The 15,468-nt window shown below is 46.2% G+C and overlaps 1 protein-coding gene across 5 annotated transcripts in view; it reads right to left on the bottom strand.

Moving 5' to 3' along the window:
• Positions 1–5,893: 5,893 nt before the first annotated feature.
• The window catches only part of ep300a (EP300 lysine acetyltransferase a), a 31,330-nt gene continuing 21,755 nt past the window's right edge, over positions 5,894–15,468 (bottom strand). For all 5 annotated transcript variants that reach the window (XM_078290634.1, XM_078290637.1, XM_078290635.1 and 2 more), the window contains 10 exons: positions 14,243–14,320; positions 13,983–14,050; positions 13,216–13,366; positions 12,484–12,630; positions 12,268–12,381; positions 11,627–11,792; positions 11,139–11,306; positions 10,819–10,980; positions 9,814–10,095; positions 5,894–9,639 (listed from right to left, as the gene is read on the bottom strand). In XM_078290634.1, the coding sequence (XP_078146760.1) occupies positions 6,322–9,639; positions 9,814–10,095; positions 10,819–10,980; positions 11,139–11,306; positions 11,627–11,792; positions 12,268–12,381; positions 12,484–12,630; positions 13,216–13,366; positions 13,983–14,050; positions 14,243–14,320 (4,654 nt within the window). In that variant the 3' untranslated portion in view covers positions 5,894–6,321. The remainder of the gene's footprint in view (positions 9,640–9,813; positions 10,096–10,818; positions 10,981–11,138; positions 11,307–11,626; positions 11,793–12,267; positions 12,382–12,483; positions 12,631–13,215; positions 13,367–13,982; positions 14,051–14,242; positions 14,321–15,468) is intronic.

Below are 15,468 nucleotides of genomic sequence, written 5' to 3'. Positions count from 1 at the left end.
GACACCGTGAAGCAGGGTGGAGGGAGGAGGGAGGGTAGTGGAGGGGGGCGTTGGCGTGAGAAGGGGTCGGAGGCGTGAGCGCGTGAGCGTCCGTCGCGGGCCAGCGGTGTCGATGTTTTCGTTCCCTCTGTGTCTCCTCTCCTCTCTGTACCGGACACTTCCAGCGCGGTCGGCGGCACCGCTCACATGCACAGAGGAACCTGGGTAACGTTTCACTCGGGTCAAGATGTACACACGCACCTTTAATGCCCTGCGACTGAGCTGCGTTAAGTGATCTTTTATTGGCCTCTATCTGTGACCGAGGAATTGCCAAAACAATTTACTGTAGCCTGTAATTGACACAAATCGCATTTTCACAGTAGAGAGGAGCTAGGTAATTAGAGCAGAGATGAGACGAGAACGAAACGTCTAGTGAAGAGGAAATATATCACCATGCTGAATACTGGAATAATAATGCAGATGTATCATTTGCTTTTTTGACTTTTTTTTTTTAAACCAAAATGTGTTGCGAAGCGGGTCGCTCGTCTTCCAGCGCTGAACAGTTGAAAATGCGAGTAGAGGTGACTTGAAACTCCAGTGGATTTGGAGTTTTAAATCCAAAACGGACTACAGGCCAGAAAGATGTGAAAGCCAGGAAAGTCATTACCATTAATCGTTGAGTAACTGGTATTGATCAACAACTTTATCAACCCTGTGTTGATATATTGTTGTCATTTTGTGCCAAGGGACAGGAAAAATCATACTTTTTGCACCTTAAACCAGTTGACAGAATATTCCTGTCCACCTGTGGCTGTCACATCCACAGATAATCTAATACAGGTGAAAGACATGACGATCCTAATAGTAATAGTAACAGTATTGATCGTGCGCCGCCATGTTTTCTGTTGACATCAAATTATGCCTGTAATCCTGTCTGAGTTTGTGCAGACACAGTTTTGCAGAAAACCAAAAGTGAGCGGTGTAAGATGTTTCCACGCCACAGTACCCAGTTTAATATGGGAGTAAACCAGGCGTTTTAACCAGATTTCTCATAATCAGACTCTGAGCTTAACCAGTTTCTTCCAAACCGAGTCGTGACGTTTACACTCGTTTACACGACCCACCGGTCTCTTGTCTGGTCTCTCTGTGCAGGTGAGCGCCGCCGCCGGCTCCCGTCTCTCTTCCACACTAAAGCTTACCGTTCAATACTGGACTCAAGTGTGTTGTACATACTCTACATAAACTACAGTGCGGTGGGCGTAGCTGCCAGTCCTAATACTAACATGCAGTGCCGATACCCGTAACCCGTAAAACACATAGACTGTTACTACTGTACGACACGTGGCTTAGTCTTGTACGCGTTTCAGAATCCTCCGGGAGAAGACTTGATCCGCCTGCATGCCTTTCTCCTCCAGTATATCGATATCTAGGTTTTGCCCTCCAACAGGAAAACGTGGTGTGGAACCATGCGAGCGAAATCTGAATCTTGTACCAAAAAAAAAAAAAACAGAAAAGTAGATTTGAGACTTGAGAAATGAATGAACTATGGAATTGCACTGTATTTACATCATGTGGGATGCGTGTCCATCAGGAGCCTCTCCTGCGGGGTTGGACTGATACAGGGTTTTAAAGGCCGATGCTGATGCTGGTATTTAAGTTAAGGGTATATACTTAAGTATATATTTAAGTTTATAAGTCACTGATAAGACAATATTTGGTGCTGGTATTTAGAATCTTTAAATTTGACCATTATCATGCCAAAAATAACAAGGATTCTGTGTTTTTTGTCAGGGTGGAAAAGCCTTTAGAGCATCATGGGACACTAAAACTCTCCACTGACACCCAGCTCTTTAAAGTGATGTTGAACATTGGTGGGTTGTGTATCTCCCTCCATAATAAACCCCCAAAATCAGTGATTCTGTCATCTGTTGCTCTGGTAGAGGAGATTGAAGAATTGTGTTTTTTTTTCCTCTCTCTCCATTCACTGCCATTGTATGGAGGAACAGTCTGAAAATCACACTTCTAACACATAAACGAACGCCAACAAAGCAGATTCTGAAATGTATAAAAAACTAGTCATTCTGCTGAATTGTGCTTAAGTGAATCTCTTTATGTTTATTAAACCTTTCAGTTTGAACAAGTGGAACACCGAAATCCAGTCGGAAAACCGATGTAACGAAGAAAATAATACGTTTACCAATAATTGTAGATAGGCAAAAAAAAAAGTGGGAGACAGGACTTTGACAAAGCAGATTCTGCCAATATATAAAAAAACAAGTCTCTCACTTTTAGGCTCTACCAAAGTTCAACATCACTTTGAGGCAGTGACCCAAGGCAAGGGGAACTCTGGGATACACTACTGTCTTTTAAATGTAGAATTAATTAACAGAAAACATTATTGAACAGCTAAATGAACAGATAAAATGAAGGTTTTACAGATAGTTTCTCTGTAGCTGCTGTGTTTAGAGAGGAACCTCCATCGTATCAGCGGCGAACCGACACTGAAAAGCTGCCATCTGATATTTAATAAAAGCCCAGTTATCGGCCCGATCTCTATCAGTCTAACCCCCGCTGGCCCCGGGCCCGGTGGACACAGGAGCCGACTTGATGTGTCACGTCTGTGGAATCTCCCACAGCGGCGTCCCATTGGTCCGAAAAGTTGTTTACCCCGCACCGAGGATGATGGGTCAGCGTCTCGTGATCCCAAACAGTCTCTGTGTGATTATGAAGCTGCAGGGAATGGAAGTGCCTGATGTTGCATTTTTTTTTTTTTTTTTTTTTTTTTGTCAGTGGAGCTTTTAGGGCTAATCTCTCCCTCTCTCTCTCTCTCTCTCTGTCTCTCTATCATTTTCTCACCCACACACACACACACATACTGACCAAAAACACACACACACACACACACACACACACACACCATTACTGTCCCAGCTTGTTTGATTTCTGCATCTCAAAACGCACGATCCTCCGCTGACGATATCAAGACTTGAAGTACGAGGAGACGTTAAAGGGGAGGAGGAGGGAGAAGAACATGTATTTTTAGCCGTTATTTTTCTACATCGACCTGAATGTAAACTATTTATTCTTTAAAAAAAAAAAAAAAAAAGAGAAACCTGTGTATTGTCACGGAGACGACTGAAGCGAATAGTTTTTATACAGTTTGTGATAACCGCCGAGCCGACGTCATCGGAAAACGAGCGCCTGGGTTAGAGACGCCTAACGTCGGCCGCTTTGTGCTGCTTTCATCCACCGCCGAGGGAAGAACCTTGCACTTTACGTGATGTAGTGAACCTGCATATTACCTGCTCCAGTCTATGACGTGTCAGTGTGTATAGACGATTTCTACTGTAATACTAAAATAAATGTTGCTCATGTTTAATATTACCCCCCTTTTTCTTTTGCTAATTTGTTTGGTTATTTCGTCACAGCGACCAAGCGTTTCCGGTTTCCACTCATGGATCTAGTTTGGCGTTTAAATGGAGGTATTTTTATTCTATATTTGCTATATATATATAGAGGGTGTCTGCAAGTTTAATCTGTTACGTTCAAGACTTTTAAAGATGAGCAAGAAACCACATTTTTAAGACTTTCTAAGACTTTAAAACCTGATATTTAAGTGTATTCAAGCTGATTAAGGCCTTGAGTTTAGATGATATAATTTAAGGCATTTTAAGACTTTTTCAGGACCTGCAGACACTCTGATTTACATCTACTAATGCTCAAATATGTGTTGAATGATTATGCAATCAAAGCATCAGCTCAATGCATCTGATTTAACACAAGTGGAAAAAAGCAACGGTGCAACAATTGAGTATTTTTTCCAATGGTACAAACATACTTTATTGTACAATTAATTTATTGGCCAAAAAAAACAAAAAAAAATCAGACCACCAAAATAACTTAAAAAAAGAAACTAATGAAAATGGAGCAACAGTTATTTCATTTTTGCTTTCTCTCAGCAAGCACCAAAATTGTTAACAATAGAACGAAAAAGTGGTCAAAGATTCCATTTGAATACTAAACAAATATTTAAATAGTCTTATTTCCAGTCTCTTTTTAGGAGAAGAAATTATAAAAACAAAACTATTTGTTCAGTTGCCATCGGTTTGTACAGTGATTCAGTATGTTTACATCTATATTCATGTACATGAAACATCTCTTCAAAAAAAAAAAAAAGAAAGAAAAGAAAAGAAATGGCATGATATACTCCACAGCCTCCCCAGGGCAAACTGAATGACTGTCTGCAGTGTCATTTTGCATCACCATAACATCTTCAATACAAAACAAAAGAACATGTTTTATCTAATAATTCCTGTAGCTTCAAGTTTTATTTCCAAAAAAATAAAATTAAATAATATATCTATATATAAAAGACAGAGTTTTTTCCTTGTTTTTTTCTTATAAAATAAGTCTCAAGATATATTGCCACCTGGTTCTGTTGCGTCCCTCCCCATACCCAGCAAGCCCAACCTTTTGAGAAAAATAGTGAGCATGTGAATATTGTGTCTTCAATCCTCTCCATAAAAAGCTAAACGACCAAATTTAGATTCTCGCTGATCACACCTCTGCCTCGGCTCCATCTTGTGCATGTGTTTCATGTCTTAAGTGTTGAGATCTTTCAGGTGTGTGTGTGTGTGTGTGTGTGACTTGTTGCAGTTAACCCCTTCCCTCCCTAAAACCTTTTGTCAAAAATACACAGAAAAAGGCGCATTGGTGCTCATGACCTACTACACCCCATACTGTACCTTTTTAGAAAAATCTCAATACTGTACAGTAGCTCAGGAGTACTTTCATAGTTATTATAGATACAGGGAAAATCCAATCAAACGGAGGGGAAAAGAGCAGTAGAAGAAGAATCTGTCTCTGCTCATAAGGTCTCAAAGTCTGTACAGGTTTTTTTTTTTTTTTTTTTTACAATTTTCATTTTCATTACAAAAAAAAAAAACAGTATAAGTCCACCATTTTCTTACTTTGTACAGTAATAACATTAAATTAAACCTTGCGGTTGAGAGAACGGGGGAACGAAGGGAAAGAGAGACTAAAATCTGTCTGAGAGACTAAAGGGAAGCCGATTGGGGAGGGGTGGAGGAAGGATTCGGCAAAAGCAAACAACTTTATTCCCCTCCTCTCCTCTTCCTCTATGCATCACAGTTCATGAACAAAGGCTATATTATATGTACACACACAACCTTTAAAAAAAAACAAAAAAAAAAACAGATCGGCCGACTTGAAACGGAGGCACGGTGCGCCTCAGACAGCCGGCCAGGCATCGGCAGGTCATCCATCCATCGCTTTTGGGGTGGGTGGGGATAAGTAGGTGGGTGGGTGGGGTTAAGGAGGGTGTGCACATTCATAGGAGAATAAAAGAGGAAGGCGGGTGGAGAGGCGGCTCTAGGCGCTCGAGGATATGTCTGCTCCGGGGATTGGGTCGTTGTTTCCTGTATTTCCCGCCAAAAAATCCAACCAGAGCCACTGTCAGCGGGTGTGTTTACCCCCCCCCCCACCCCCACCCCCACCCCCCAAAAAACACTGTTTAGGCTTCACTCAGACCCCCAACCCTTTAACCGACCTATAAAACCAGTCAAAAATCAAACTGCGATAAACTCGTAAACCCCTATCCCATCCCTTCCCGGCCCGTCCCGACTCGTTTGGCTTTTACACAGTCATTAACAAAAATAGATATTCTATGTATGTGAATTGTTGAAGCAGTCGCCGTGTAATGTACATTGCTGCGAAAAAAGACTGTCCAGAAGAAAGCTCCTGTAACGGAAGATATGTTGACGTTTTGTTTTTAAGATCTGAAGAAAAAGAAAGAAAAAAAACAACATAACTCAGAAATAAAATACACTTCTCTGCAAAACAGATACAATCATGACTGGGTATTCGAGGAGGAAAACAAAACAATAAAAAGGTACATTGTGTCAACTCACTTTAATTTTTCGCCACATTTAAAATCTTAAAAATATTCATAAAAAAGGCAAAATTCTCAGTCCCCAAAAATATTGTGTCATAGACTAAGGAAGAAATATCTCCAACCTGAAACACTGCCCTTCCACCTTTTTGTACACAATTGGCAAAAATATATAGATATATATTAACAGCAATAACTTACCATTGTTTTAATTTATTCATTTATTGACTTCTAAGATTTATGTTGCATCTCCCATAGGAAGGAAGTTTCAGTTCTTTTCATTTATACATCAGAAAAATATTTAAATAAAAAATAAAAACTTCTAAAAACCCAAAGCCGTAGTCCCCGCTTTCTGTCATTTCATAGCAGTTCGTCGTCGTTTGGGGCAACTGATCAGAGCATCGCGACAGACAGACAGTATGGAGTCCAGGCTACATCAGGTCTAAACTGTTGTGGTTAATGTTCGTTCCTAGCTCCTGGTTGTTGTTGTTGTTGCTGTTGTTATTGTTATTCCCGCCCAACATGTCCGACTGCCCTCCCTGTCCTCCGTGCATCCCCGTCATCCCGCTCAGCTGGGACATGATGGCGTTCTGCTCCGAGCCGAACTGACCGGGATCTACAGAGTTACCCGGCTGCTGCTGAGATAACTGCTGCTGCTGGGACTGCGGATGTTGGGGCGGCGCCATGCCGGGGTGATGCTGGCCTAGGTGTCCCGGGTGGGGCGACCCGGTCTGGGTCTGCGGGGAGATGCGGTGAGGGGAGGGCTGCGGCTGGGAGGAGGGCTGCATGCGCGGGGACGGGCTGGAGTGAGGAGGCTGGGACTGCGGCCTTGGCGAGGGCTGAGGCGACCGGACCTGACTGCTGAGCGACCCGCCCGGACCGAGCCCCCCCTGCCCCTGGAGATGGGGATGGGGCGACTGCGCCATCTGCTGCTGGGGGCTCATGGGGCTGCTGTGCTGTGCCGGAGAGCCTCCTCCCAGGTGCTGCTGCTGCAGGAGCCTCTGGTGGATGGCCTGGTGCTGGTGCAGCATGGCCTGGGAGGTCTGAGGCTGTGGGCCTCCACCTCCACCTTGCTGTTGTTGCCCCTGTCCTGGTCCACCTTGCCCAGGCTGGAGCGGAGGTCCGCCCGGTCCTCCGCCGCCCCCTCCAGGCCCTCCATCTTGCCCTTGCAGCCCACCCATTGAATTCTGCTGTTGCTGCTGCTGCTGCTGCTGTTGCTGCATTTGCATCTGATGCTGCAGCCTTTGTTGGAGAGCTGCAGCTACCTGCTGATGGGACATGGAGCCTGGGTATCCTTGCTGGCCTGGTTGTCCTGGCCCACCCTGAGGCCCTCCCTGCTGCTGGGGACCCCCTACTCCTCCACCTCCAGGCTGGGGTTGGGAGGAAGGGGGCATCCCTGGCTGTCCCTGCCCAGGCTGCATGAAGCCCTGCTGGCCCTGCTGCTGGAGTCCTTGAGGCTGCTGGAACTGACCGTGGTTCCCCATCTGCTGCTGCTGCTGCTGCTGCTGCTGCTGCTGTTGCCGTTGTTGCTGCTGCTGCTGCTGCTGCTGCTGTTGCTGTTGTTGCTGTTGTTGTTGCAGGTGTCTTCTCATCAGCAGCTCTCTGAATTGTGGATTCATATTGGACATGTTGCCTTGTTGGCCTGGTTGCATTGCTCCCTGTTGTTGTTGTTGCTGCTGCAATGCAGCCATTTGCTGTTGCTGTAGACTCCCAGGCAACATTGGGCGCTGTTGTTGCTGCTGTTGTAGCTGCTGAAGCTGAGCCATAGTGGGCATGTTCCCTCCCCCTGCTCCACCCTGAGCCATGTTCATCCCTGGCTGGCCAGCTTGGTTCACATTAACCTGCTGCTGTCCGTCCATGTTGGCCAGCTGGTTACCCCCAGGCCCTCCTACTACTCCTGCACCAGGAAGCCCTCCTGCAGCCCCCTGGAACCTCACGCCTGCAGGCCCCCCCTGCGGAGGCCCTACCGGTCCTCCAGGGCCTCCCTGACCTCCTAGATACCTGGCTGCTCTCTGCTTGATGAAAGCAGCCATAAGGAGAGGGTTTGAACGCAGGATGTTGAGGACTTGCTGCTGTTGGAGGGGGGAGCTCGGGGAGCGCAGGGTTCGCAGGAGTTCTTGTAGCGCCGCCTGGGGAAGATTTCCTGATCCGGCTGCCCCTGCCATCGCTGCAGCGGCCCCCGCTGCCCCACCTGGTCCTCCCATGAGCTGCATCAGCCCACGGTTGCCCGCTTGCTGCTGCTGTTGCTGGGGCAACTGTTGCTGTTGTTGCTGGGCAACTGCTTGCTGCTGCTGTGGTGTCATGTGACCCATCATGCCTGGCCTCTGTTGTGGGTTCATGGCCGGTCCCCCAGCGCCCCACTGCTGGGTTGCTGGCTGAAGTTGCCCTCCGCCTCCCTGCTGGACCTGCTGGAGCTGCTGCTGAACTTGAGGTGGTAGCTGAGACTGAGGGCCGCCTTGCTGCATCCCTGCTAGCATTCCCTGCTGCGGGTCTAACATAGTCCTGCCAGCTACTCCCTGAGCCTGGGGGGGTATGCCCTGGGCCCCAACCATCCCTGGCCCAGGATGGGGCATGCCCATCTGTGCCTGGGGGTTCTGGTGGTGAGGATGTGGGGGTATCATGCCTCCCTGGCCCTGGGCTTGCCTCTGGAGGATCTGGGCCTGGGCCTGGGCCTGAGCCATCTGTCTCTGGGTCTCTGCTAGGCGCTGGATTTTTAGGGCCGTCTCCACCGCAGCCAGCGGGGGCCCTTGCTGCTGGCCCTGCACAGGCATGGCCCCCTGGCCCTGGTTGGGTTGTTGCTGCTGTTGGGGTGGGGTGGCTGGGCCTGGTCCTGGTTTGCCCAGGGACTGGTGGAGAGGAGAGGCTCCTGGTGGTCTGGGGGTGTATGGAGGCAAACCACCAGGGTGCTGCTGCTGGAGCTGCTGAACGTTGGGAGGCTGCTGCTGCATCTGAGGCACCATCTGCTGTTGTGGAGAGTTCATCATCCCCCCTCCCCCTCCTGCTCCTCCACCAATCGGCTGAAACTGGTGATGGAGGTGGTGTTGAGGAAGTATGGCACCGCTTTGTTGCTGGAGCTGCTGTTGCTGTCCTGGAGTTCCCATTCCCCCCATGCCTCCCATCCCAACCCCCTGTTGCTGAGGGAGCGCAGGCATGTTGCCCTGGGTGGGTGTCTGCGGGGTGGGAGGCTGTGTCCCCACAGATGTAGGGGTACTGGGGCCAGTTGCTCCATTGTTGTTGGCTCCTGGAGAGGGTAAGCCCCCGTTGCCCCCAGGAGCTCCTCCAGGAGGCGGCTGGCCCACTCTCTGCATGCTGGCTACCCTCCTCCTCAGCATCTGGGCCTGCTGGAGCCGGTGCTGCAGCTGCTGCTGCCGGAGCTTGTGCTTGATGTTCAGGCAGAACGGGACTGGGCACTTGTTCTCCTGACAGTGCTTGGCATGGTAGCAACACAACGCGATGAGCTGCTTGCATATGGGGCACCCGCCGTTGGTTTTCCTTTTGCAGCCTTTCGTGTGCTGAACGACGCGCTTCATCTTCTGGCAGGACGGCAGAGAGCAGTTGGCGTTTCGACACTGGCAGGCGTGCACCAGGGACTGGATGCAGCGCTGGATGCTGAGGCGGCGAGAGTCTCCGGGGCTCTGGGTGGCCGCGGCTGCCTGGTTGCTGCTCTCGTCGTCCAGACCCAGGCCGAGCTTCTCCATCTTGTGCTCGTGGCCCTTAGTGTTGTAGCAGGTGATGCACAGGTCATAATCCTAAGAGACATGAGATGGATGTTGGTTAGAAATGTGTAGAAGTGATTTATAGCCAGTTTCCTGATAACATCACAAAGCCTATCCTGACATACATACCCTCTTTAGTCATTACCTGTTTCCGCAAATCAAACCCAAACCCATCCTCACCCCACTTCCCCACCCTGCCCTCCTCACCTCACAGACGGTGCAGTGGAAGCGGGTCTCCACGTGGTGCTTGCACTCGTTGCAAGTGTAGACGAAGCGGTCCTGGCTTTGGTTGTGCAACTCCACCAGCATGCACGTGGAGCTCCACTTGGACCTCCTCAGGGAGCTGAACTCCAGGTGTTTGTCCCGGGCCAGCGTCAGGAAAGCGTCACGGCCGTCCATGAGGTCACACGCCATCAGGGGATCCGGGTCTGTGATGGGGGGCAAGGCGTTGGCCATGGGGCCCGCGATCAACCGGATCACAAAGAACACCTGGTACAGGGAAAAGAAGAAAGAGAGTAGATGAGGGAAAGGTGAAATGTGGTCTTGTGTAGCTCAATGGTGCTCCCCAAAGTCTATGGGGAGCACCTGCAAGGCGGAAAGAAATTGGCCACTTTGAAAAGACGTTGGGCCTTGCATCTTATGGCAGGGCCAAATGTTTAAAGATGAGAAAAGTTTGGCTTTTTAGAGGAGTCCATGTGATGCCGACTGCTTTTTGTGAGCCGACTAATGAGCCGACTCTTCTTCAATGAAGAAGAGGTGGATTTGCACCTGACAGGTTGACATGAACAACAAGCAGAATGAAAATAAAGCAAGTAGCGGTAGACAAGTTAGCAGCAGTTACTTTGATCATAAATACTGAAGCACATTGGCTGTGTTGTGGGATTTCTTGGTAAGTGCCTGAGACTGATATTCAAGTACCACTTATTGGCAGCTACTGCAGCTAGTTCTTATGGAAACAGTACACAACCCAATTTTCCTTTAACACAAAATGTGGATGAGGCAGCGCCTTTTCTACAAAGGCGAAACAAAGCCGCATGCGAGCAAAGCCAAGTTTTGTTAGTAGTGGTGACAGAAAACACAGAGTGCAGCTAAGTGATTATTTGTCAAGTATCTCCTATTCCTCTCTCCCAACTTCAATAAGTTGTCTGAGAGTAATAAAAAGGCAAACATTTAAATATGAGTATGAGCAAAGTTTAATTCTTTTCCCCATACCTCTTTGTGTTTCTCCATGGTGGCATAGAGTTTCTGTGAAAGATCGTTGGAGACGTTGGGCATTCCCGGCTTCTTCTTATTGGCTCGGCTCAGGCTGCTCTTGTTCTTGCTCGTCTTCTTGTTGTTCTTTTTCTTTGCATTTTTGCTGTCACCTTTTGTGGCCTGCACAAGGAAGGAGGGAAAAATCAGTGATCCTCTGACCAACAAGCCTCTCTTCACAGTGCTGGTTTTCATTCATTTCTTTTTCCATCTTAACCTGAGAGCAAGAACATATAATTCAGACTCTACAGCACGATATCAAGAAGTTAAAACATTCTTACATCAATACTCTCGTTGGAAGTGCTGTTCTCCTCCCTCTTCCTCTCCTCCTCCTCCTGCTCCAGCTCCTTGATGCTCTCCTCCAGCACATTGGGCCAGAAGTCGCCTTCAAAGTAAGGCAGCTCCTTGGCGCTGGTCAGACGATCCTCTGTCGCCTGCTTGAAGATATCCTGATGGAGAGAACAGGAGATAAAATTAGATCCAAATCAATAATTACCAGCAGCCATAATGCTGTATGTATAATGATGCTAATCCCCATCACTATCACAATAAAGCTGCGATAACCGCAAGGTTACAGAAGCATGCTAGTGAAAAGAAGGTCCTGGCTCAAATCCTGAATATGAAATCCTCTCCCTTCCCTTGACATTTACTACTGAGGTGCCTTTGAGCAACGCACTGAAGACTGTGGTTTTACTGGGAAGTTCCCAAGTCTGAACATTTTGAAGAATTTGTTAAACGCCTTCCACCACAGACAAGAGTAACGCTCTACCTTGTAGTCGTGCACTATCCTCTCTGCCACAGCCTTGTCCAGCATCTTCTTGTACCACTCCTGCAGGCGTTTGGGCTTGGGGATCTTCTGGTCCATAGGGTGACAGTGGAAGATGTAGTCGTCCCCTTCGCTGGGCGGACAGGCCCAGATGTGACCGGTGGTGTAGCTGAGGAAGACACACAAGAGACAAAATGAGCACAATTCATATCGAACCGATACCAATATTGCTTTTTAAAGCCGATACCGTCTGATACCAATACTCTGCCGATATATCGGTCCATCCCTACTAAAAATCCCTCCTGAAATCCCCCCAGAATCAATAAAGTGCAATCTTATCTTATCTTAATAAAAAGTGATGTATGCCACCTGCTTTTCTCAGTACAGTCAGACCATGCTCAATTGTTTTCCACAGTGCAAATTGCTATAAACAAGAAGAATGTTAAGAATCCAACATTTTGAAACCTTTTGATATTTTTCGTTACTTTGTAATCAATATCAATACCAAAAATCAACACAGTTCCACTAGATATCGTTTTATCGATCCATTCAGGTACTCACTCATTACCAAAACAATGCACAAATGTATTCAGTGAGCCTCAACATGAGTTACTGTCAAACAGGTGTTCAGTAGCAGTACTCACCCCAACCTCTTGACATACTCCAGGTAGCCAATGAGGATCTCGTGGTAAACTCCTGTTCTCAGAGAGCGAGGCCGGAAGAAGTGCACACTGTCCAGATAGGAGATGTATACTCGCCTGAAAGGGATTTGATAAAAGTCACACCAAAGCTGCTGAAACTGATTTTAAGATTTAATCTGAGATTTCTTCGGTCTTTGTGTAAAATATTTATGTCCTCACCTCTGGTTGGGCTGGGGGCAGTCGGATCCGTACTCCTGGACGTGCATACCGAAGAAACAGACATCTGCTCCGTCAATGTCCTCAAACGCAAACAAGGCTTTTGTCCTGTATGGGAAAGACTCCGACATCTCCCCGCTGTCCACAAACCTGGAAACGACAACACGAGGGTGTGTTCATTTAAAATTTAGAGTAAAATACAGTAGCTAACAGTAAAAATATAACATTAGCCGTCTATTTTCATCAACACAATTCTAAACTGTATGTAAGATCACAAATATTTAGACGATAACCTGAAATTTTCACTCCAGATCCCCTCACATTCAAATCACAGCAATCACACTGTTCAACCAGGGTGGGAAATTTCCACAAACCAAGTGAAAATAAATAAATACAATCTTTGGAAATGCTGGGAAAAAATTGTGTCCATGTTTCCTAATTCCTATCACAGTCACAAAACAAACAGTAATTTCAAAATAATCATTTGTCAGTATGCATCACCACACCCAATATTCAAATCTCTGCAACAGCACCTGCTCAACTATGCAACAACTAAAATCTGTTTTTATGCGTTTGACCCTAAATCTGTTGAAAAGTTTCCATTCAACTCTGATCTCTAACTTGATGCTAAATCTGTTTATCTGTCCAAATCACACACACTGTTGTTGTGAGCGAACCAGACAAGCAACTCCGACTCTGGATGTGAAAGACTTGTTTTTTGTCTCGTTCCTGTACCTGGACTTCATGCCCGGCTTGACCTCCACCACCTTGTCAGAGACGTGGACGACGCGGATGAAGACCTCCCCCGCCTCCGGGTGGCTCTGACGCTTCAGGTAGTCGTTCACCCTCGTCTCCAGGAAACTGCCCAGCTTCGTCTGGGGCAACCCTGCGTGGGGGAGGGAGACGAAGAAGAAGAGGCTTAGTTAGAGTTTAGTCGGACAGAAAATGAAAGAAGAAGACGAAGCTTAGTTATAATTTAGTTGGACAGAAAATGAAAGAAGAAAATAAACACAAACTGGGCAAGTAAGACCAAATATCCTGAAGGGCTTTTGAAAAGATCTGTCTAAAAGCTGAAAATAATTCTGACAACAATCAAATTTATAAGCAACATGACAAACAATGTCACAAACAACATTAAAACTCTGCTGAGACTGGTGCAAAAACAGCACATGTATAAATAACAAGTAAGGGCAATAAATAAAGTGAGAGTGTGGTTTGAGTGGTGTCAGGAGGGTGTGTGTGTGTGTGTTTTTAAAGAAATGAAGAGGCAGAGAGTGTGTGTTGCGTTACTGAGGGTGTGTGTATGGTCGAAGAGAGTGAGAGAAAGAATTTTGTGTTACTGGGAAGAAAATTCAAGCAAGTTTGGTTGAAAGCCGCAAAGAGAAACGGGAGAAATTGGGTTAATGCAGGAGGAGCAGAATCACTCCAAGTCTAAAACATAAAAAAAAAAATCAAAGATAAACAAGGACAAAAGTAGGGACATTAGAGGCGCCGCTACTTACTTTTGGCAGCGTACTTGTTCTCTTTCCTCGTCTTGTTAGTCTTCTTTAAGCAGCCGTCACATACAAAACTGAGGTGCAGCAAACACAAGAACAAGAGGGTGAGTCAGCCGAATAAAAAAAAAAACACTAGATGGATTCAGTTAAACAAATGACATCTGGTCTGGTTAAATGACTGTAAATAAATCAAATGTAGAGAGATGTACGCTCTGTGTATATATGAATGAGTAATATCCATGCATCTCTGTCTGTCGGTCACTCACCCTGCTGGCCAGATCGTTTCGTGGTGCAAAACACAAATCTGGTGCATCCTGCGTCCACAGTCCAAACATTCAACAAGCCTGGAGAGGAGAGGGAAGGCAGTTAAGATACAGTTAAGCACTTCAGTCCTTTTACAAGCAGGGTTAGTTTTCTGTCTCCTGTCATCCTGGTTCATACCAGAATTCGCCAGCCACTTTCACCATTTTACCAGCCAAATAGATTTATGAATAGAACAGGACCTTCAAATGATTGCCAGGTTGACTGCCACAATTATACCATTATATGGCAGGGTGAGGCTGGAGATTCATATCACTACATACTGTCACATTCACCTCGATAACGATAAATTAAACGTTAATTTGTTCATTTTTCTAGCCCCGTTGCAGAAATACTACATTCACCATTCGTATCATAAATATAAAAAGTACGCTTTTATTTTGAAGGTAAGTCCTCTTTACTTCCAGTCTTATTCTGTCCATCTCTAGCTGGTTTGAGGCAGCTGACTCTAAAATAGCAACACAAATGAAACCATTTATGCAAAGTTGGCTACTTGACAAACGTATTTACTGATCATACTGACACGTAGAAAATTTGGTCGGTGAGAGAGTGCCAGTGTCGGTTTTGGTAAATTTTTGGTATAACGCCCAGCCCTATATCAGGGTGCTGCTGGTAATTCCCCACCCTGATGGTGGGGAAGTGCGGAGCTATGATAACCATTAGTGGACAAGATAATTAGTGGATTAAAACACTTATTAGAGCTTGATTTTATTTTGATTTCACGTCATGTACGGGTGTGTATCTCTCCTTCTGAGACTCATTCTATACGCATCTCAATACAGATTCAATAATTTGATGCACCTAAAATACATTTTAAGCAGCCAACAGTTCGATTCAGACCGGTCTCGATGCAATACAACGCCGTGCAATATGATGCAATATGATAACGATGCAATTCAATGAGTTCCAGTTATGTGTGAGAGAGAAAGACATGCATTCAAATGGTCTCCTTCACAATTTGATGACCACTTCCTTTTGGAAACTCATTTATTGAGAGTAAAAAAATGAAAACCAGTCAACTCAAAATAATCCTTTCAAACAGGCCATTGTTTATTAATAATGCCTTGCTGCTGTTTATTTATGCAATGGCTTCAGTAATGGATTTCTGACCGTGCAGTGCTGTTGGCGAGTGAAGCACAGAAGGACATATTATGTTTTTTTTATTACGTTT

This window comes from Centroberyx gerrardi, chromosome 20, assembly GCF_048128805.1.
Source record: "Centroberyx gerrardi isolate f3 chromosome 20, fCenGer3.hap1.cur.20231027, whole genome shotgun sequence".
NCBI classification, from domain to species: domain Eukaryota; kingdom Metazoa; phylum Chordata; class Actinopteri; order Beryciformes; family Berycidae; genus Centroberyx; species Centroberyx gerrardi.
Note: the sequence above shows the minus strand (reverse complement) of the source record. Positions and strands in the feature narration are given on the sequence as shown.